The sequence below is a fragment of the Cladophialophora yegresii genome (genome assembly GCF_000585515.1).
Source record: "Cladophialophora yegresii CBS 114405 chromosome Unknown aczIN-supercont1.3, whole genome shotgun sequence".
NCBI classification, from domain to species: Eukaryota; Fungi; Ascomycota; class Eurotiomycetes; order Chaetothyriales; family Herpotrichiellaceae; genus Cladophialophora; species Cladophialophora yegresii.
The window spans coordinates 1,293,023-1,312,929 of record NW_006913047.1 but is presented as its reverse complement, the minus strand read 5'-3'; the positions used below and the strand labels follow the sequence as shown (position 1 = coordinate 1,312,929).

At 54.2% G+C, this 19,907-nt stretch overlaps 8 protein-coding genes across 8 annotated transcripts; 4 read left to right on the top strand and 4 right to left on the bottom strand.

The window, feature by feature from the left end:
- Window positions 1-140: 140 nt before the first annotated feature.
- Window positions 141-1,875, top strand: A1O7_04184 (uncharacterized protein; the record flags this gene model as incomplete). Its single annotated transcript, XM_007758198.1, has 3 exons — window positions 141-158; window positions 218-301; window positions 361-1,875. 3 exons carry the CDS (start codon window positions 141-143, stop codon window positions 1,873-1,875), a joined length of 1,617 nt encoding a protein of 538 aa, XP_007756388.1.
- A 640-nt stretch (window positions 1,876-2,515) lies between these two features.
- On the bottom strand, window positions 2,516-4,357 carry A1O7_04183 (uncharacterized protein; the record flags this gene model as incomplete). Its single annotated transcript, XM_007758197.1, has 6 exons — window positions 2,516-2,642; window positions 2,710-3,499; window positions 3,561-3,914; window positions 3,968-3,996; window positions 4,052-4,124; window positions 4,183-4,357. 6 exons carry the CDS (start codon window positions 4,355-4,357, stop codon window positions 2,516-2,518), a joined length of 1,548 nt encoding a protein of 515 aa, XP_007756387.1.
- A 1,389-nt stretch (window positions 4,358-5,746) lies between these two features.
- A1O7_04182 (cAMP-dependent protein kinase regulator) lies at window positions 5,747-7,117 on the bottom strand (the record flags this gene model as incomplete). Its single annotated transcript, XM_007758196.1, has 1 exon — window positions 5,747-7,117. One exon carries the CDS (start codon window positions 7,115-7,117, stop codon window positions 5,747-5,749), a length of 1,371 nt encoding a protein of 456 aa, XP_007756386.1.
- Window positions 7,118-8,543: 1,426 nt separating this feature from the next.
- On the bottom strand, window positions 8,544-10,354 carry A1O7_04181 (uncharacterized protein; the record flags this gene model as incomplete). Its single annotated transcript, XM_007758195.1, has 2 exons — window positions 8,544-9,940; window positions 9,994-10,354. 2 exons carry the CDS (start codon window positions 10,352-10,354, stop codon window positions 8,544-8,546), a joined length of 1,758 nt encoding a protein of 585 aa, XP_007756385.1.
- Window positions 10,355-10,959: 605 nt separating this feature from the next.
- A1O7_04180 (translation factor pelota) lies at window positions 10,960-12,252 on the top strand (the record flags this gene model as incomplete). Its single annotated transcript, XM_007758194.1, has 2 exons — window positions 10,960-11,037; window positions 11,089-12,252. 2 exons carry the CDS (start codon window positions 10,960-10,962, stop codon window positions 12,250-12,252), a joined length of 1,242 nt encoding a protein of 413 aa, XP_007756384.1.
- A 268-nt stretch (window positions 12,253-12,520) lies between these two features.
- A1O7_04179 (uncharacterized protein) lies at window positions 12,521-14,473 on the top strand (the record flags this gene model as incomplete). The annotated part of the gene is made up of 1 exon (XM_007758193.1): window positions 12,521-14,473. One exon carries the CDS (start codon window positions 12,521-12,523, stop codon window positions 14,471-14,473), a length of 1,953 nt encoding a protein of 650 aa, XP_007756383.1.
- A 917-nt stretch (window positions 14,474-15,390) lies between these two features.
- Window positions 15,391-16,943, top strand: A1O7_04178 (uncharacterized protein; the record flags this gene model as incomplete). Its single annotated transcript, XM_007758192.1, has 2 exons — window positions 15,391-15,453; window positions 15,480-16,943. 2 exons carry the CDS (start codon window positions 15,391-15,393, stop codon window positions 16,941-16,943), a joined length of 1,527 nt encoding a protein of 508 aa, XP_007756382.1.
- Window positions 16,944-17,128: 185 nt separating this feature from the next.
- A1O7_04177 (uncharacterized protein) lies at window positions 17,129-18,805 on the bottom strand (the record flags this gene model as incomplete). The annotated part of the gene is made up of 1 exon (XM_007758191.1): window positions 17,129-18,805. The coding sequence occupies one exon, from the start codon at window positions 18,803-18,805 to the stop codon at window positions 17,129-17,131; it is 1,677 nt and encodes a 558-aa protein (XP_007756381.1).
- Window positions 18,806-19,907: the final 1,102 nt, after the last annotated feature.

Here is a 19,907-nt window from a genome sequence, read left to right as displayed (position 1 = left end):
GTGCCAGCAGCCGCGATTTCCCCACCTGCGGCAGGCGGTCAGGCAAAAGTTCGACCGACTTGCAGAATTCATATTGAGAGAGAACCTCAGTCACTCAGAAGATTCAAGAGAGAAGCATATTTGGAGCGTCCATCTTCGCAATGGACGACGAACTAACGGTATATGACATTGCTCCATTCTCCCACCCGTTCATCACACGCTGACTGATCTGCGGCAGCAACGGCTCAAAAGCCATGCACGTTCCTTCGACAGCCTCTTGTCTCTCATCCCAGCAAAGCTCTACTACAGCGGAGATGTCAGCGTACGTTCCTCAACGGATGTCTCATCTAAGGGAGACCGTGTTGCTCATTACATATGCAGGATCAATGGAAACGGAAAAAGCAGACACCGGAGGAGAAACGGGCGGCAAAAATGGCGAAGCTGGACCCCGACAACTGGAAGAGCGCAAAGGACATCATGGACGAACGAGCCGCCGAGGCCGCCCTGAAAAGAAAGCGGGAAGCCGGAGAAGACGAAGATGAAGCCGTCGAAAGTCCCAACGTGGAGGATCGTGATGACCTAGAACAACCAAAAGCTGTACTCGACGCACAGCAGCCGAAACAAAAAAAGCGGAAGGTCGATATCAAACCCAAGACCGAGACAGAGACCGCTGAGGACAGGCAACGCCGGAGAGCCGAGGAACGAGCGGCAAAGCGGGACCGAAAGAAGGAGAAAAAGGCCAAAGCAAAAGAAAAGGCGGAGCGACAAAAGGCAAAGAAAAGGGCGGCACAAGGTCAATTGAATACAACCAATGATGACGAAACCCCGGCGAAACCGAAGGAGGTAGCAAAGGAGCTACAACTACAGACTCCAGTTGATTTGACGACCTCGGTGGGACGGGCAGAGGAAGCTACTCAAGACGCTCGTGCTCATCGAGCAGCATCACCATCCACAGCTTCGTCAGACGATGAAGAAGAGCCAGAAGAAGTCTTCTCACCACAGCATGAGTCTGGCGTATCCTCCACATCATCCATTCAACCAGCCTCGATCGACGAAACCATAAAACCAGAGGAACAAACCACCTTACTTCCGCCACCAACCACGTCAATAAATCAAGTCGACACGTCCAAGGACCCACGCCAACGCCTCCAAGAAGCTCTTTCTCAGTTCCGCGCCGAACGAAAAGCCGATGGCACCGACGGCCGCCCACCCAAAAACAGACAAGAACTCCTCGACCAGCGGCGCCGAAAGGAAGAAGCTCGAAAAGTCGCCAAAAAGGAACAAAGAGCCCGCGAGAAGGAGGAAGAGGCCCGTCGCCAGGACGAAGAGATCGCTCGACGCTTCTCGCCGGGTGGTTCCGGCTCACTCCTGGCGTCGCCTCGATCCCCCATCATCGGTGACAACAACAGCTCCAACAACTTCACATTCGGCCGCATCGCCTTCTCGGACGGCACGAGCCTTGACCCTTCTACCTCGGATGTCGTGGACTCGCACAAAAAGAAAGGGCCCCGAGATGTGGCCTCGCAGCTCCAGCTCGCACAGGCAAAGAAGGCGCGACTCGCCGGGCTGGACGAAGAGAAGCGCACCGATATCGAGCAGAAAGATATGTGGCTGAACGCGAAGAGGCGGGCCCATGGCGAGCACGTGCGCGACGATAGTTCGCTGTTGAAGAAGGCGCTGAAGAGACAGCAGGGCCAGAAGAAGAAGAGCGAGAAGGAATGGACGGAGCGGGTGGAGGGCGTGAAGAAGGCGCAGGAGACGAAGCAAAAGAAGAGGACGGAGAATCTGGCCAAGAGGAAGGAGGAGAAGCGAGCGGGCAAGGGCAAGAAGGTCAAAAGGCCGGGCTTTGAAGGGAGTTTCAAGGGGAGGACGGGTGGGGGAAGGAAAAAGTCGTGATTGCAATCTCCGGGATGCGCGTGTATTGCGTAGAGCAATAAGTATATCGCAGTAGCGCAAAGCAGAGCGAAGCGAAGCATCGAACTGAATTGGACCGAATGGACTCGAACTCGGTGGGATTGAGTTGGACTGATTTGACCCAACTGAGTTGATTGAATCGACCGAAACGACACCAAATGAGTTGAATCGAAGTGACCTCGCGAGGACTCCAGTCCTCCATCTCGTACTGTAGCAGGCCAACCTAACGTTTCAGCAGCATCAGCAGAGCAGCAATAGTAATAGTAATAGTACCTAGCTACGACGGCTTCCGCTGACTCTACATCACCCTCATCTCGAGGAATCCATAGATAACCACTGGACTCTTCCACATTCCACAACCAGGGGTGCACCGCAATCACCTGCCCCTTCGCGGGATGTATACACCGTGTATTTATATACCCCAGTTTTATACCCAGCTCCCCGCCTTGAGATGCTTGTAGCCTTGTATGCTCTCCCTACATTACTCCATTCCTCGAGTCAGGACGACGCCCTCTATGCCCCCTCTATCCACTCATAGCCTCTGTGTGTCGTACACAGCAACATCCAGTCTCAGGGATGTACAATCAGTCTCTCACTTCCCCTGGAGACCGTTTGGCCACTTTCATGTGTAGGCGCTGCGCCGTCTGATTTTCGGCCCGTACCGGTATAGCACCCAGGGTATCGGTAGCAGCGCGAGGGTGACAAAGCCGAGTAGACTCGTAGCCCAGGCTACACCCAAGCCACGGTACCTGGAATACACAGACACTGTCAGCAGACGTTCGTTCCACTTTGAAATTCTCAAACACCTCAACTTACATCTGCACCGTAAAAAGCGGAAAGACGGCCCCTACACAATACCTCAAGAACCCGTTGGCCGCCGCAGCGCTCGCGCCCGCCAAGGGCCCGTACGTGTCAATCAGGTACAGCACGCACGACCCAAAGACGAGCATATTCCCGATCGCGAACGGGATTGTAGCCAATACCGGCGATATCCAATGGATCTCGCTTCTGGCGCTCCACGCGAACCAGAAGAGTCCCAGGGGCAGAAGAAAGGATCCGATCATCGCACAGTGGAGTCGTTCTTCTGGCGGCAAGGGCGACAAGTCGCCCCGCATTTGCCTCTGCATGGTCTTCTTCTTGTAGATCAAGTTGTTGACCAGGATGAACAGCATCGTCGCGACTGCCACGCCGAGGCCAAGGGCCAGGAAGACGAGGCCCTCTTCGCCGGTATTGAAGTAGTAGATTTGAATCTCCGGGAAGGGCGACTCGAAGACGATGGGAAACGCCGCGAAGAAGCCGAACAAGATGCTGAAGTTGAAGGCCGTGTAGATGCTGAAGAAGGCGACGATGGATTCCGTGAACAACATCCTCATCGGTCTCATCAGTGTCACGATCAGGATGAATCGGAACTTGGACATCCCCGACGGCAGCGGATCGGGGGCAGGTGGAAGGCCAAGTTTCTTCGCCCGGTTCTTCAGGATGATCTTCTTGTACGTCTCTTTCTGGGGCAGCGAGACGGCATAGGCAAGGACGCCCCAGAAGAGGATCAGCCATTGTGTCCATCGCCATCCCTTCTTCATGGCGACGTAGCCGCCTATGGCTGGTCCTTTGAGACACACATGTCAGTAATTGAAACTCGACGCATCGATACCTTTGGCTAAGCTTACCCAAGGCAGGCCCCAAGAATGGTGCCGCCAGGAACAGCGCACTTGCAATCGCCCTATGCAATGGCACGAACAGATCTCCATTGGTTCCGGCTCCGACCGCGAGACATCCAGAGCCGAGAACACCGGCGAAGAGACGGCAGATGACAAGGGAGGTATACGACTTCGACAGGCCCGCGCCCAAGGTCATCAAAAGTGAGGGCGGAAAAAATATAAGGTATACAGCACGCCGTCCATAACTCTCCGAGAGCGGAGCGCTCACGACAGGGCCCAGACCCAGTCCCAGGACATAGACTGTGAGTGGGGCAAGCGCAGCCGTTTGACTGACGCCAAAATGCCGAGAGACTTCACGCACACCTAGGACACCGTTAGAAGCAGGAAAGAGGGGGAACCGGGATGACTGCTGTTACTGGGCGTGTATACAGAGGAACCAAAAGTGCTATTTCCGCGGTCAGCCTCTTCCCAGACGTACTGACTTTCCTCCGACTGCGTACATGGTGAAACATTGCAATGCTGGAACTAGAACGTGGTATATCTTCGAAGCCAAGGACCAATTCCTCGGATCATCTATGTCATCCTTGTCAGATCATTGGTTGGGAAATGACGAAGGAGTGCAAACCCATACCTGGATCGTCTTCACCATCCCAGTCCTGCGCCGTTTGAGGCACATGGCCGGATCTCGCACTTTTGGTCGTTCTATGTGAATGCTTGGTGCTGACCTTTTCGAGGTCCAGGTCTGTGGTTATCGGAGGACCAGGTATTGATTCGAGTGAGGACTTGGCGGACTCTGGCCCAGTCATGTTTTTGGTCTCGGCGGTAGAGACACAGTGGTCTGCCATGGAGGGAAGCGTAGGGTTCTTGAGTAGAAGCTCTTGAACACATCCACTCGCGGGTACCTGCTTGAACTGGAGCAGATTCTGGGGAAACAGCTTCAACGCACTTCAACTGCCATCAGAGTGTATATCGAAGGGAGCATCACGGTGAATCATGGAAAAAGCTGGCCAGGACTGGCTTTTGAGAAACGCTGTTTCGGCCGTGAGGTCACGCCTCACAAAGAGAAACTTGATCAGCAACTCAACGGAGCCTCGTTCTTCGCATTAAAAATTTGTGAATAAACAGCCCGTTTCACAACAGAGCCACCGTCGGAGAGTGAAAGGAGTGGAAAGGGGACTCCATGATCGAAACGTCAAAAGGAAATCCAATATCTGGTTAGTGAACATCTCAGGATTTGCAGAGGAGATGCCTCGGAGAACGAGCTCTGTGGATGCCGGTAGTGCCGCCTCCGTCAAGGGAAGGGCGCCAGATGGATAAGGAGAGGTTGAAACGGCATGACACGGACACCAGAAGTGAACAGCAGGGCTACCGTAGTCATATCATTGGTGCGCATGCTGTGGCTGCTTTGCCGGCTCCCGGCAGAGGCCAACCGAGCATGGCAATACACGATCAGTAATCTCGAATAGTTTGAGCGACCTGGGGCGCATAGAGCTTGTCGGATACGGTGCCGACCAAGACGCCGCTGGCTGTACATTGCACTCTGGAGGTACAAGACATTCAAGATGGTGGAAGAAGAGACGGAGAGAGCGATGTAAGACGAGGATGGATACGACACCTTTAAAAGACTTCTGGAAGCAGTCAGGGCGTTCTGATATTGTGATGCATAAACGGAAGGAGCAGCGAGTGGAGACCTGGGCAGCGAATCATAGGCGGGTTCTAGCCAGGCTGATCAGGATCTAGAAGGTTGAACGAGTGCTGATATAATCCAGCCTTATCGGGTCTAGCGCCTCTGGGACGCACACCGGAGACACATGGGAACGGACCACCTTTGCCGCCTATCACAGAGCTGCTAATCGGGGCTCCTTATGGTAAACAGGCAGTGGAATGATTAGATAAACATAACTTCATTGTCTGACGACCGTCCTCGGTATCGCATTGCCCCATGGGTGCTTGACTCAGCTTGGACCTTGGTCGATCACTACAACCTCAGTTGATAATCAACGTTCCATCACGAAGTTGTGCCACCCTTGGACACGCAGACGCCGCCTGCTCGTAATAAGACCATGCCATAAGCGTACTGACCACCCTGTTGTTCCGTATCTCGTTTCCGTATTCGATCTTTTTCCGGCGACAGACCTAGCAACTCCCAGTCCGTCCGCCATGCTCGGCCTGGTACCTGAGTCTTAAGCTTGTACCTAAGTCACCGTCTTCTGGTGGCTTAGGGGGTCTAGGTCTTCGGTGCCTTCGTACTCTTCGCGTCTCATGATACCCTCTACTGGTCCAAGAAGGCGCTTGAATCCATCTCTGCCGAGCTTGGCAACGGTGACATTATCCTTCGCAATCACGCTCGCAGCTCGAGGCTTGTCATCCAACAAAGCGAGTTCACCAAAAAAGTCGCCTCGGCCGTATTCTTTGACAGCGTGGTCCACTCCATGTTTGTATGCCACAGCATGGCCTGACTCCAGAAGATAGAAGGCGTCGCCGGGCTCGCCCTCGGTGATAATATTCTGACCCGGTTCGAACTTGACAGTTTCCAATGCATCGGCGATCTTGGCTCGTTCGTACGGTTTGAGGGACGAAAGCAACGGCACTTCTCCGAGGAAACCTTCGTACATTTCTCGTTTCTGGAAGGCATTATTCATCAGGATTCGTCGGAATGTGACACGATCCAAGGCCCACAGCAAACCACCTTTGGATGCACTGACAACTGTAGCAGCACGAGGAGCGTTGTACATCAAGGCGAGTTCACCAAAGCTTCCACCGGGTCCAATCGTAGCAACTTTGTTTCCCATACCGTCAGGGCCAGCTTCAACTGATCCGCTTGGGTTGATGTAGATATCGAAGTCGCCAGACTCGATCACGTAGAAGAAATCCCCTTCGTCACCCTGTGTGATAACCTTGATGTTTGGTGCGGGAATGCTTTTCTCCATGAGTGCGTCGAGCACCAATTGGAAGGAGTCCTCATCCAGGCTGGAAAATAAAAAGTTACCCGACACAGCGGCTCTGAGTCTCTCCAATTGCTCGGCTGTCTTGGAGTGTTTGGGTGGTTTCCAGTTACCGGAATCGGAATCTGGTTGCATGGATTCGGCGGAGACAGAGGTTCGGCGACCAGCAGCATAGTTGTTGGGTAGTGGTTGGGCTTGCTGTGAGGTGTCCTCAGTGGCCTGATTGCCTAGCCAGTTGCCAAACAAGCTGCCACCAGCAGCACCACCAGCCGCGGCGCCAAAACCCGAACCCCCAAAGGGTGAACGACCCGAGTCGCGATTCTTGAAGGTGGCATCGGTAGGGGAACCAAAGGTATCACGTTCTTCTTCTTCCTCTTGTATGCTGTTCTTGGCTGCGAAAGGGCTGCGGCTGTCGAAAGGCCCAGCAGTGTCTGCCATCTTGCCGTTCGTGCTCACGTTCGAGGGCGACTTGGCTGATTTGTGGGAAGCCCGCTCGAATTCGAGCTGACGGTTAAAGTAATTCGCACAATACTGGAGAGGGTCTTCCGGTTTAGCTTGTAGCAGGTCTTTGACCAGGGTATCAATGATAGCTTGGTGAGAAGCAGGAAGAGACGTAGACATTGGCGATGAGGTTTGAGAGGCGGGGAGGTTGCAGTGGGTGGGTATGAGACCCCAGATGGCAGCTGCTTGTCGTTGGCTCAAACTCAAGTGAGGATCCCTTGTGGACCGACCCAACTGGATGTCTTCTGGTGCTTAGAGGAATAATAGAGGACCCTCTCTGCTAGGGTGGCCTGTCACTGAGGTGGTCCGTGAGACTGGCGGACCACAGACCGCGGCTTGCGGATTGCGGTTGCGAGGAAGAAGACAGGGATGGGCGATGGCGCAATGCCGTATTAGGGAAGGCAGTGTCTGTCTCCGATGCTTCTGTTCACTGTCAATTGACGAATGGAACTCTCGCAGGGGACCGAACGCACCAGAGAGCTTTCCGGCCGTCCTCCTGCAGTGCGAACCAGCGCTGTTCAAGCACTGGTGGACTCTTCGAGCCGTGAGGTGGGGCAATGAGCAAGTCTGAATCGCAGATGACGCAGCGGAGGGGCAGCCGAGGACCGGTGCAAGATGCCAGGTGTGTTCTGATTTACCGATAGAGATTGGGTAGCAAGCGAGTAGCAAGTATGCAGACTCACAGGCAAACACAGCTGATATAAACAAGACGAGACCGAGGGGGGAGGGGAAGCAGCAAGCGTCGAACAGGCGAGGGGTAAGCAGGCGCGGCAGGACAGCACGAAAGACTATGTTATGGATTGACACGAGCTGTCTGGAATGTTGCCTGAATCAGAGCGAATCCGCACGATTTGTACGAGCAAGATAGCTGAGAGCTGTTCATCTATGCAGGCCACCTCTCGAAAACAGGGCAAGAATAACCCAAAGGAGCTGGCAGTTAGCGGGTAGCGGGGAAAAGAGCTTCGACGCACCAGAAGCTCCCAGCACCAAAAGACAAAGCATCTGGCCTGCTGACGTAGTTCAAGCGGTCAACTGCAAGCACCGCAGGCCCGACTCGCTGATTGGCCTTGATGGTGCATTGCGCGTGCAGCGATCCGACGCCCTCAGGCTTCTGGCGCTTCTAGAAAACGACGAGAACATTTCCTGTGTTGTGAGAGCATCAACCACGCCGACAACACAAACCCGTCTGCTGTATTAATTATCTCCAGGTACAAGCACAACGCAGTGGGGATATCTACAAGAGAAAAACAGGATCCAAACCCACCATGCGCCATACAAGCGATGCACCTGGAGCACTTTGATCCAGCATCAACCCCTCCTCATAGCACTGCGTCCCGGCCACCGTCATACACAAGCTGAAAGCCTTGAGACCATCTCATGAGGAGCATCTGCATTCCACACGTGAGGATGCCTCAATTCCCGGTCCAGCAGGCCGCTGGCATCGAACAAAACATCATGCAGGGACTGGCTCCCTGGCCACCTGCTGCTCTACCACTTTACCCTTTCCACGTCTCCCCAAACAGCGACACGGAGCTGCCTTTGAGAACTAATCAAAGATCTTCTTAAAGAACGAGCTTACCCTATGCTTTTTCTTCTTATCCTTGGCCGACCCCGGAGTGCTAGATGGGGTAGTGGACGCGGGTTTCGCGGGTGTTGTGGTTGCGTTGCTCGTCGGAGCAGTCGCTATAGCGGGGGCTGCAGCCTTAGTCTCTGCCTCCTTGGCTGCTGGCACAGCCGCAACCGCCTCTTTTCGAGGGTCGATCGTGGTAGCGTCGTGGGCCGCCGCCGGCTCGGTTGATGGGGCGGTGGTGTGTTCCGTGTCATTCTTGATGCCAAGTTGTACCGCAGGCTCGTCTAGCAGCGTGGGGTCCTCTGCACCATCAGAGACTGCAGCAGCAGCAGAGTTAGAAACACCTGGAGCAGCAGAAGGAGCGTGAGGTGGGGCATATTCAGTGTTGTCGCCCTCTGTCTCCTCGGGAACGACCGTGGTCTTCGGTGCTTCGCTTAGCTCAGCGGTCCCGTCAGTGCCGTCAGCCACTGCTGCTGCCGCGGTGGGTAGCTGTCCGGGAGCGGGAGTGCTTGATGTCTCTCCAGTCGGAGCTGGCGCAGTGGCAGAAGTGGCCGCAGCAATCGTAGGCGCAGGCTCTCCAGCTTCGTCATGCTCCGGCACTTTCTTCAGTAGCTCCTGTTCTACCTCGGACTTCTCTTTTACGGCTTCGGCAGATGTGGCAGCTTCAGGCTCAGCATGTGCCTCGGCGATTGACTCCTTGACTTGCTCGGGAACGCCAGATGCTGGAGTTGCAGCGGCGTCTGCGGCAGCGCCGGTGGCCGCGGCGGCAATATTTGGCGCATGTTCTCCGGTTGCCTCATTCTCAGGCACCTTCTTCAGTAATTCTTGTTCAACTTCGGCCTTCTCCTTTACGGCTTCCGATGAAGTAGTAGCTTCGGGTTCGGCTTGCGCCTCCGCAATCGACTCTTTGACTGTTTCGGGAACTGCGGACGTTGTTGCTTGAGCTTTAGTGTCTTCTAAAGGCACCTTGGCGGCCAAGTCGGCGGTAGTCGTGCTCGGGCCAGAAGAGCTGATGAACGGACTGGCATCCAGCGATTTGTCTGCATTCTCGCCCATCGGCAGAGACGACTCCGGAATCAGATTTTCCTTCTTGGCTGCCGTGCCACCCAGTCCTAGTGCAGCCAATGCACCCCCAAGCATGCCCGTGCCCCCTTTCTCGTAGGCTTCTTGCGAGGTGGTTACAGCGGAGTGGATCGAGTTGGAAGTGACTTCACTCAAAGGAGGCATCTTCTCTCCTGCTGGTACATTGACGGGATTGCTTGCACCCTCGCTTGGTGGCAAAGGATTGACGCCAAAAGAGTCTGGTTCAGTTACTGGAGTCTCTGGAAATGCGCCGGGAGCACCGTGTAAATGGGAGTCCGAGGCTGGTGTTACTAAATCAGTCGAAGTTAGTGCCGTTTCTCCCGCTTATGGTAGGAATGCCTACCTTCAGTCGCCTCCCTCTTTGGCTCTAGAGGTACCTCGCCAGCCAAGGCAGCGGTAGTGCTCTCTGGCGCTGCGCTGGAGGTGGTGAAGGCCTCTGGCACGGCGGACGCCTTAGGCTTGATCTGCTCTGGGTGTAGGACATTGTTGATGTTGCCGTGACCATCATCCTCCTGAGGAGCTTCCGGATCAATAATCCACTGGTCATTAACCACGAACTTGTACAGAATCTTCTCGTCGGCCTTTGGCAGCTCAACGTCTTTCTGCCAGATCTCGCCGACCTTATCTAGTTGCACGCTCTTGCCCCAGTCGTCGAAGGTGCCCGTAACGTGGACGTCGTTGGCCTCTGGATGGGGCCTGCGCATGGGAATCAGCTACTGTTGGGGCAGAGCGCACAAATGCTCAGGGGGCGACCCAGTGCGCACTGACGTACCATTTGAAGAGGAAGCTACCCATGCTGCAGATGGGTTCCGAACGCACTGCAGGGGCACAAAAGCGCGGAAAATTGATGATGTGAGAGATGGATAAAACAGGCAACAGGTAACCGCGACGCAGAAATGCTAGAGAAGCAGAACGAAGAGTTGTGGTACGGCAAGAATAAGATAATATGATGGCATGGGTGGAGTCGGCCTGCAACAAGGTGGGAGGCTGGGGCGATGCTACTGACAGCTACTTTGGTAGGCGTCTCCAGGGGCGGCATTGGGCGGGCCTAGCCACCTAGCCCAGCTGCAAGTCACGAGCTTGAAGGGCTCTGCAACGGCCGTTGACCGTGACAGCGTCATACAAGCCAATCAACGCCCCTCTAACACCAATTTCCCCCTCTTCCTGTTGGAGTCCTCGTCGCAGCAGCGAGAGCAGTGAAGGACATCCATGAATCTTTTCCTTGTGGCACCCGTCGCCGAATTTCTGTTTAGTTGCCCACGGCCTCCTCCAGGTTCATTCAAAAATCGCTCCTCGTACTCCCACCAGGATGCGCCTCGTCAAACGACATATCGACAATGACGCAAGCGGGAGCGTCACACTGTGCCCCGAAGAACCCGAGGACATGGTAAGTCGCACTTCTTCCAATATGTAGAAGGCATTCTGAGGAGTAGAACAGTGGCATGCTTACAACCTCATTCGTCCTACAGACCTTCTCACCGCATCTGCGATACGGCGGGTGACCACCGAATCATCCTCCACTGGCTCTACCGCCTCGCAACGAGTACACACCAATCTAACAATACGAGTCAAGTCGACGGATTTCGATCCACAAGCCGGCCAACTCCATGTCTCCGGCCAGATCGCACGAGAGAATAGATATACCAAGATTGGACAATTCCATACTCTCGACCTAGAACTAAACCGCAACTTCACCCTCGAGAAGCAAGTTGAAGGTGACAATGGCGGCGAAGGCTGGGACAGTGTGGCACGTGCACAACTAGAAGAAGCCATCGACCAGACCCGAGGCACAGAAGCAGCGGCGGTAGTCATGCAAGAGGGCCTGGCCAACATATGTTTCATTACACAGTTTCAAACTGTCCTGAGACAAAAGGTCGAGGTCTCAGTACCACGGAAACGTACGGGAGCTGGAAGGTCGGCCGACCATGACAAGGGATTGCAGAAGTTCTTTAGTACACTGCTGGACACTTTAATACGACAACTTCAGGGCCTGATGGAGAATAAAGACAGCAGCTCGAATTTTCCAATCCTGTTAGCAAGCCCTGGCTTCACGGCTGCAGGCTTCCTCAAACACATCACCGAGACCGCCTCTACGAAGGGTGACAAATTGCTCCAAGATCTGGTGAAACGGAAAGCCTTCATTGTCATCCACAGCAGCTCGGGTCATCTCCACAGTCTGAACGAGATGCTCAAAAGCCCCGAGGTTTTGGTAAGGCTGAAGGATACGAAATACGCCAGAGAGACGTCCTTGATGGACGACTTCTTTGCGCTGTTGCGGAAGGACGATGGGCGCGCTTGGTACGGACCAAAAGAGGTCGAGGCGTGTGTAGACAAGGGTGCAGTAGGACGTGGTGGAGGTGTCCTCCTCATCAGCAATGCTCTCTTCCGCAGCCAAGATGTAGCTACGAGGCGAAGATGGGTCAGGCTTGTGGACAGAGTGAGGGAAGTCGAAGGCGGAGAAGTCAGGGTGCTCAGTAGTGATCACGAAAGTGGAAAAAGGTTGGAAGGGCTTGGAGGCATTGCTGCCATCTTGACGTTTCCCATTGACGATATTGAGTCGGACGGTGAAGATTCCGGGGAGGGTGGGAGTGAGGAATCATAGCTTCACTCCAGAACCGCAACAACTTCTAAATGGTCAGCCAACAGTCAGTCTGCTCATCAGCCACTACCTCGTACTCCGTATGCAGTCCAGCTTTACTACACAGCACGATACTTATCCGACCTGGCATGCGGTGGGGCTTCCGCGACACGTGATAGTGACGTGCTTGTTGACCGGTAAACATCCGCACGCCGTGACCAGGATCAGTCTCGCTAAACAATACGGTGCCTCACCCCAAACGAACCCATCCGTCTCCCCTCCTGTCTCAACCATGCCATGGCCCGCGAAGCCTCCTATGACCCTCAAGGAGGCCAAGCGGGCATACAAGCGAGATGGCGCGACCCTCCGATACACCGCGTCACAAATGGCCCGCGCCGACAGGATCGATGCCCGGGAAGAGAAGCGCAAGAAAGAACTAGAAAAAGAAAGACAAAGAGTTGAGAACAAGCGTAAGCGGGAGGAGAAAGCGGACAGAGAACGAAGAGTAAGGCAGAAGATGCTGGAGGAGGGCAGGATTGGCATTGAGGATACTTGGGGCAAGGTTACCGCAAGCCAACCTAGGTTGAACACGTTCTTCGGGCAAAAGGCCGTCGCCGCGTCAGTGAAGGGCGACCAAGGGGATCTCATCAGCGCGCAACATGAGTCTGCTGTGACAGAGGATATCGTCGCCGATGACAAGTCACACGGGCATCAGGATGCTGTGCAGGAGGAAATACCAACAATCGTGTCAGAAGCTGTTCACCCTCCTCGTCCTAGGACGACAGACCCGACACTGACTTCTGCACACAAAAGCCAACCCGGCCAAGCAAGAACGTCTTCTTCGGGCCGCGATCGACCCCCAGTACTAAGAGTGCTCAGTTCTTCACTAGCCAACGCCCGCTCATCAGCACCGGCAGGGACTGCCCACAAACCACAGTGCGAAACATTATCGAGTTGTGCCGAGCTTACACAAAGTAGCCTACCTGTTTCGTTAGGTCCCGCAGTATCACCCAGAGCTATAGGAAAGTCTTTCTGTGATCCGCCACGATCAGTGGGGAGTAATGCTCTTTCAGCGGGCTCTTCGGGCTCTCCGACGGTACTACTTCCTGCGAGAGTAGAAATCGATGCAGGCAGGGAAAAGGGCGAGCACAAAGGACATAGGCTAGGGCATTTTACACCCGAACGGGAAGGGTTCAGCAAATCCGCGACGGCAGGAGCGAAGCCTCCACGTTCAACTGTCGACGTGGACGAAAACGATGATTTCACGGATGGTATCGACGACGAAACATTTCTCATGCTATGTGCGACACAAGAGCCCATCCTAGTCGCTCCCTCAACGCGCCCGGGTGAGACTCTGACATCCCCAACCTCCGCCGCCGACACGCGAATCTGTCCATCGCCCGAGGAAAGCTCAAGGGCAGAACCTGTAACAAAAAACAGCAGAACCACACAGGCCACAAACGAGTCAACGAAAGAATTGTCGGAAAGCTTCAACTCGGAATTTAACGAGATCGATGACGAAGACCTCCTCGCTCTCGTTGAAGAAGTCGAGGCCGAGCAAGCTACAACAAAACAAAGACCGACAGAAGCACCAGCGATAAAGAGCGAGCGAGCGAGGCCAACACCTCTACCGCAGCAGCAACCACTGAGGGCACGCGAAAAGCCGAAGCCACAGTTTGTCGCGCCGCGTGGAAGACGGATAATCACGAGGCAAGGGGCCCTCAACCAAGAGGCGAAAGCTCGGACGCCAAAACCGCAGAATCCTGTAGAGGAATCAGTGAAGCTGAAGGCAATTCCGAATCCCTCGCGAGCATATACAATGCCACGGAACCAAAGGGTCTCAGTATCCAGTCCATCTGATACCCGAGCAACAGAGCCAAATGGAAGGGCGAGCTGGACGAGTGCCCGAGCGACTGGCACGAATTCCGGCGCTATGGGCAGCAATGGTCAAGCTAGTGTTCTCACTCCGCGAGCGAGAGGTTCGACTGCGAGCTGGGTAGAGACCAAACATCCCGCACATAACCAGAGTATCTCACCTTCACATCCGCAGCTGTGCCCTCCTGGACCACCTCCCACGCCTGCCCCTTGGCCTAAAGCAGTGAAAAGACATCGCTATCCCTGGGACGTCAAACCCGTGGATGAGTTCCCTGAGTTGGGTCCCTCAACGCAGGCCTTGTCCTTGGAGTTGCTCGCACAAGTGGAAGCCCAAATCAGGGACGAGGAGCGAAAGCTTTACACACGGTGATGTGGAAAATGGGGCAGTGATTCCCTCGTACTTCAGAGTAACGAATTTCAATTCTCCCGGCCTCGGCACGGACCACACCACATTCTTCTGGCTATTTTGACAGTGAGGAGGTTAAACGTTCGACTCAGCTGGTGGTACAGACGTGATACACATTGGTGTGCAAGAAATGACACGCCAGCGGAATGACTACGACACGGTTGCAATTTTGTTTGCAAGATGAGCATGGCATCGGCTTCAGCATTGGCATGGGCAGGGCACGGTCTTGGGAGGAATCATCGCTGCATTGCGTTCAAGGTTCAGGTTCGGGGTCACCGGGGTAGTTTGGCCTGGGGCATCTGCGTTTTGGCGTTTGCATTTTCTTCTGGAGCTCATTGTATGGCGATGCATTGATCAATAGTATTGCATGACTAAATGTTCACGAATGGAGATTTGGATACTTCATAGGCAGCCACCCAGCGAGCAGCATAAACCGTCCGACTACTTACTTACACGGTAAATTGACATGTGGCACCGTGGCTAGCTGGCCGGACAGGCCGCAGAGATGACTACAGTAGGTATCCCAGCATACGATGTCACTCCCGTACTGTATGGTGGCACATAGCCTCAAAAACGATGGCAACATCTGCGAGAACCCGTAGATGCGCAGACAAAGTACAGTAAGAGACGTCGGAGTTCCGGGTGGAGCTCCCAGTCGCGTTCTGGTTTCTGTGGGAGGACCGCGTCGTGTGATATCTTCGCTCCATTAATCGATGAGTTATTTTGGGACTTCTTACCCATTCCTTCGCACGGGCATTTCTCCTCGTGTCTGCATGCGCGCAAGCCGTCAGACACAGACAAGCTTGTCGTGATGATGGTCTGAGGCCATGCAAGTCCACAAGCAACACATGGTCCTCCTGCGCCTGACCGGGAAGTAAAAGATGTCGATCAGAGCCATCTTCTACAGCAAGTTCGACCCGCAAGAAGGCAAGCCACTATTCGATGTGATACTGCGACTGCTTCTCATGAGTATCCAGGGCCCAAGATCGTGCATCAGGTGCCCGAGGACTCGATCTCGACGACGAGCGACCTGTCTGCCTCCGTGATCGGCCCGTCTCCGACTTCGTCAACTGCACCGTTGCTGTCCTTCTCGACCATCTCGCGCTTCCTAATCCCTCGTCAGTCGCTTTGTGGCAATCTCATCTCCCTGTCACCACCGCCTCTCACCCCGAGCACACCTCCAACGTTGGTCCTATCGTACCCTATCTGTTTGACCTCCCCTCAGTACCCCCGCAATGAGTTCATCTTCAACTTCGCGCTGGTCTTGGGCGAGCCTTCAACCATCGACGTCCCCTCATACAAGTCTGTGGTGAAGAAGCTGGCACACCTAATGCGCAGTCTAGAAGAACAATCTCGGTTCTTGAGTGAGGATAATGCGCCCCCAAATTCTGGCAAGATCTACAGTTTGTGTGAGATGTTGATGGAAGACCTGAACAACTACTGCGAATGCATGATTCCCATCGATGAGCTGAATACCCTCAACATCAAGCTCTTCCCAACTTTGCCAAACCCTGCCAGTGTCAAACCGTGGCACGTGCCGCTCTTCACAGTAAGAATCGAGACCATGGTAGATGAGAATTGGGATCTCACAATGCTTCGGATCATCCCGTTCCTCAATGGCGTGAACAGTGTCAAAAGAATCGCCATTCTGGCAGACGCAGACCTGAAGCTTACGAAGAAGTGCGTGAAACATTTGCTCTACTATGGCTGCGTCCTCCTGCTTGACATATTCAGCTTCAACGCCATTTACGCCCCAACCGCTGAATTTGCCAATATGATCGCCAAAGACACGGAGATGCAAAAGGAATGTGCCAGGTACGTCAACACAGCATTTACACCGGGCGCCCAGGAGGAAGCCATTATAGACGGTGCCGCCGAACGACGGACAAGCGGCTTGACGAATGTGACCACCCTGCATGATGATGAGATCTGGCCCCTGACAGGCAAAGGCGACCCAGTCGACGGCGTTACCATGGTCCAACTATTCGCCAATCTGCGCCAAGGGCTTACCATACGAGAATGGTATGCACAGAACGCCAATTTGCTTGCTAATATAGACCTACGCCGATTCGCAACTTTCGGGGTTATCAAGGGTTTTCTATACCGCGTCCATCGATATGCCATCTACACCCCGAAAGCAGCAGCGGTCGTGGATGATGGAGATGGGGAAGATTTCCAGTATCGGACTCTTACACGAAGCATGTCCAGCGAACATCACCTCACCGAACAATCTTCGTCAAGTACTAAGAAGAAACATCACGCAACTGGCAAGACCAGTAAGACCGGCTCGAGCTTGAATGCTCAGATCATGCAGTACCTAGACGGGACGCATTGCTTTGACGAGATCTGCACGGAACTAGGGATTAATGAACAGGATCTCGTAGAGAGACTGAAGAATAGAGAGATGGGCGACGTCACCATCATCTGTAGATGAGGGCCATCATTCCAAGGAATCATCTGTTTTCGGAATATTCGGATCGAATACTCAGACAAATGAGTCCTCCCTCGTTGCAGATCCTAAGAATCAAGTCCGACCCTACTATTTCCGACTCAGGAGTGGCAAGGAAGCTGTTGGTCCCGGCCATCACAACCAGCATCCTTGGATCTTGAAGCTGCCAATCATACTAACTCCAGAATATCCTTCAACACAGACAGCGCGCCGAACAGCTCGTTGTCATGGTACTTTCTGGCATTGATTTGCAAATTGATAGGCGCCTTCTCGAAGTTTCCTTCCTCCCACAACTGTTTCACATGCCCGCAAGCATCACTCAGTGGCTTATAATCCTCGGCATACTGCTCGCCCTTCTCTGCCTTGATCGGCGTCGGAACCACAATACCTGGATAATCCACAAAGTTGTACAACGAAGTGTACGTCCAGTAAAACGCAGTGTCGTGCTGCGAAGCCGGTCCCACAAAGCAAGGTCCGATCACGAAGTCCACATCCTGCGAGTTCCAGTGCTGGGCGAATTTGATGCGGTATTCGTCCCGCTCACCGCGCATGGTGCTTACGTCGAGGCCGGTACGCATGCCGTGTACTTCGGCGTCCTTCCAGATCCAGGCGGAGAGAGGGTGGACTGGTTCGCCAGTTTCTTCGATGTGGTCAACAACGGCTTTGCCGCCTTCGGGCCAATACTGGAGGCGGATTTTCGACCACGCTTCAGCCGCATTGTATGGTGTAAAGTCCTTGACTTCCACGAGGTCTTTGAACTTGGGGTCCGAGAGTTTCTCTTTCGCCCAGGCGATGGCACGTTTTACCGGTGGTTGAGGATCGATGAAGCCGTCATTACTGATGATACCGATCTTCAGCGGCTTGGTGACAGGCGTTTCGAAGCCTGTCCACTTCGTCGGCACGAGGCGCGGGTCTTCGAGATGCGGTTTCGCTGCGAGGATACCTTTTGTCATGAGGTCCATGTCTCGAAGACTGCGGCCCATCGGACCAATCGAGCACAGTACATTGAGCTCGGCGGGAAACGGAGCAGCTATCATGTGTTTCATGGGCAATGTGTACGAGGTCGGTTTGAAGCCGTAAATGCCGCAGAATGCCGCCGGGCCACGAATACTCCCTCCGATGTCGGTACCGACGCCCAAAACGGACCCCTTCATTGCAACCAGGGCCGCTTCTCCTCCAGTTGAGCCTCCAGCGGAGAGTTGGATGTTGTATGGATTCAACACTCGGCCCCAGTGCGAGTCCGACTCCAGATGCATCAACGACTGTGGCTGATTGGTTTTGCAGTAAAAAACTGCTCCCATGGAGCGCAGGATCCCGATGAACTGGCTGTCCTTTTCATCGTGCTGAATGCTACCGAAATAACCGTACGAAGAGTATGTGCCGGCGATGGGCATGTGGTCTTTAATGCTGACGGGGACGCCGTGCAGCGGACCAATGGTCTTTCCGTTCTTCTCCAGATACTCATCGAGCTTCTTGGCTTGCTCGATCGCCTCGTCCATGAACCATTGCGTCAAGCAGCATGTAAGTTGATGAGCGATAATGGCCCGCTTGGCAAATGCTGTGACCACTTCGACCGCAGAATGTTTTTTGCTGGCTATGGCTTCGGCGAGGCCCGTCGCGTCGTAATTCTCCGTGATCTCGACCTCTTTGGGCGTCAGGATGCCGAACTGGGTTGCCAGTCCTGAGACGTCCTGAGGTGGATTGTTGGCCACATCCTCTGGGATGTAGTATTCTTGGGGGATTTTGTCCGCGAAGGCACGAAGTAAAGCGGCGCGCTTCTCTTCGAACTCTGGTGTGCCTCGAGGCACGTCTTTCGTTTGTACTACCTTGAAGGGGCGGACGACCATTTTGACGATACTGCTGGGCTTTCGACTGAATTTACGGGATGCTGGCTCGAATGCTATAGCTTGCGTCCCGCACTGACGAGGATTGTCGTGTCTCGGACGCCGATGTTCTGGAGCGATAGCACGGAGGGCGTCGAAGTGTTTTGCGAGCTTTTCAAGATGTCCTCCAGCAATCCATCCGTCTCGGCAGGCTCGTTCATGCAGAATTGAAGTTTGGAAGGGATGTTGATCGTTGATCTCCGCAGCGCAAAAGCTGCCTTCTGGTCCATTGATACTGTACCCGAACCGCTTGCATGGCTTGCTAAGCCTGAGACTGATAGGACTGTCGAGTATCCATTACCGATGGAAGGGTTCTGGCTTGCAATAGACCGACCCCATCACGTCGTTGGCAGGGGTCGCATGGAGTATCCCCGCATTGTTCTAACAGGAGGAGACGATCGTTGTGTTGGCGTCTGCACCCAGCCAGTCACGTTCATTTGCGCGTGCGATGGCCGTCCGAGAGCATGGATGTTGGCGGCCACGCTGAGCATTTAGCTCATGCAGTTCGAGCAGTCTTTATCGCGAACCCGAAGTGTGTCCAGGACGACCATTCGTTCGACACCGGTTAGGCCCAGCCTCTTTCAAGCCCCAGCGGAAAGCGAGCGATAAAGGAGGCCTTTATCAATATCCGTGCACCAATCGGAGCTTGTCTGCAAAGCGCCACATCCGCCTTTATCAGACATGTTACCTGTTATTGTGAAGGCCAGCATCAACGCCTTCCCTGTGTCTAGACTTATCGAGTCGACGATATTTCCGCGTTCCATGTGGCTGTAGAAACATGGCCCGAAGTTCGATCCCAGCCCTTAGTAGACAAAACAATCCAGAGCTAGACCGGCATGGCCAACATGGGAGAAAGAATCTCCGGCTTTATCAGCCCCTGGTGGACATCTCCACTTGGTCGCAGGGTCACTCGATGTGAAGTAGGACCACGGGTAAGTTGATATCGTTAAGGCTGGATGATCAGTCTAGAGCATACCAAAATCTCCTACGCTATTGCGCAAGGCATAAGTACCTCCCTGTTCCCCTGCGTCGGCTCCGCCTTCAGTGCAAGTTCTGTTGGCACCAG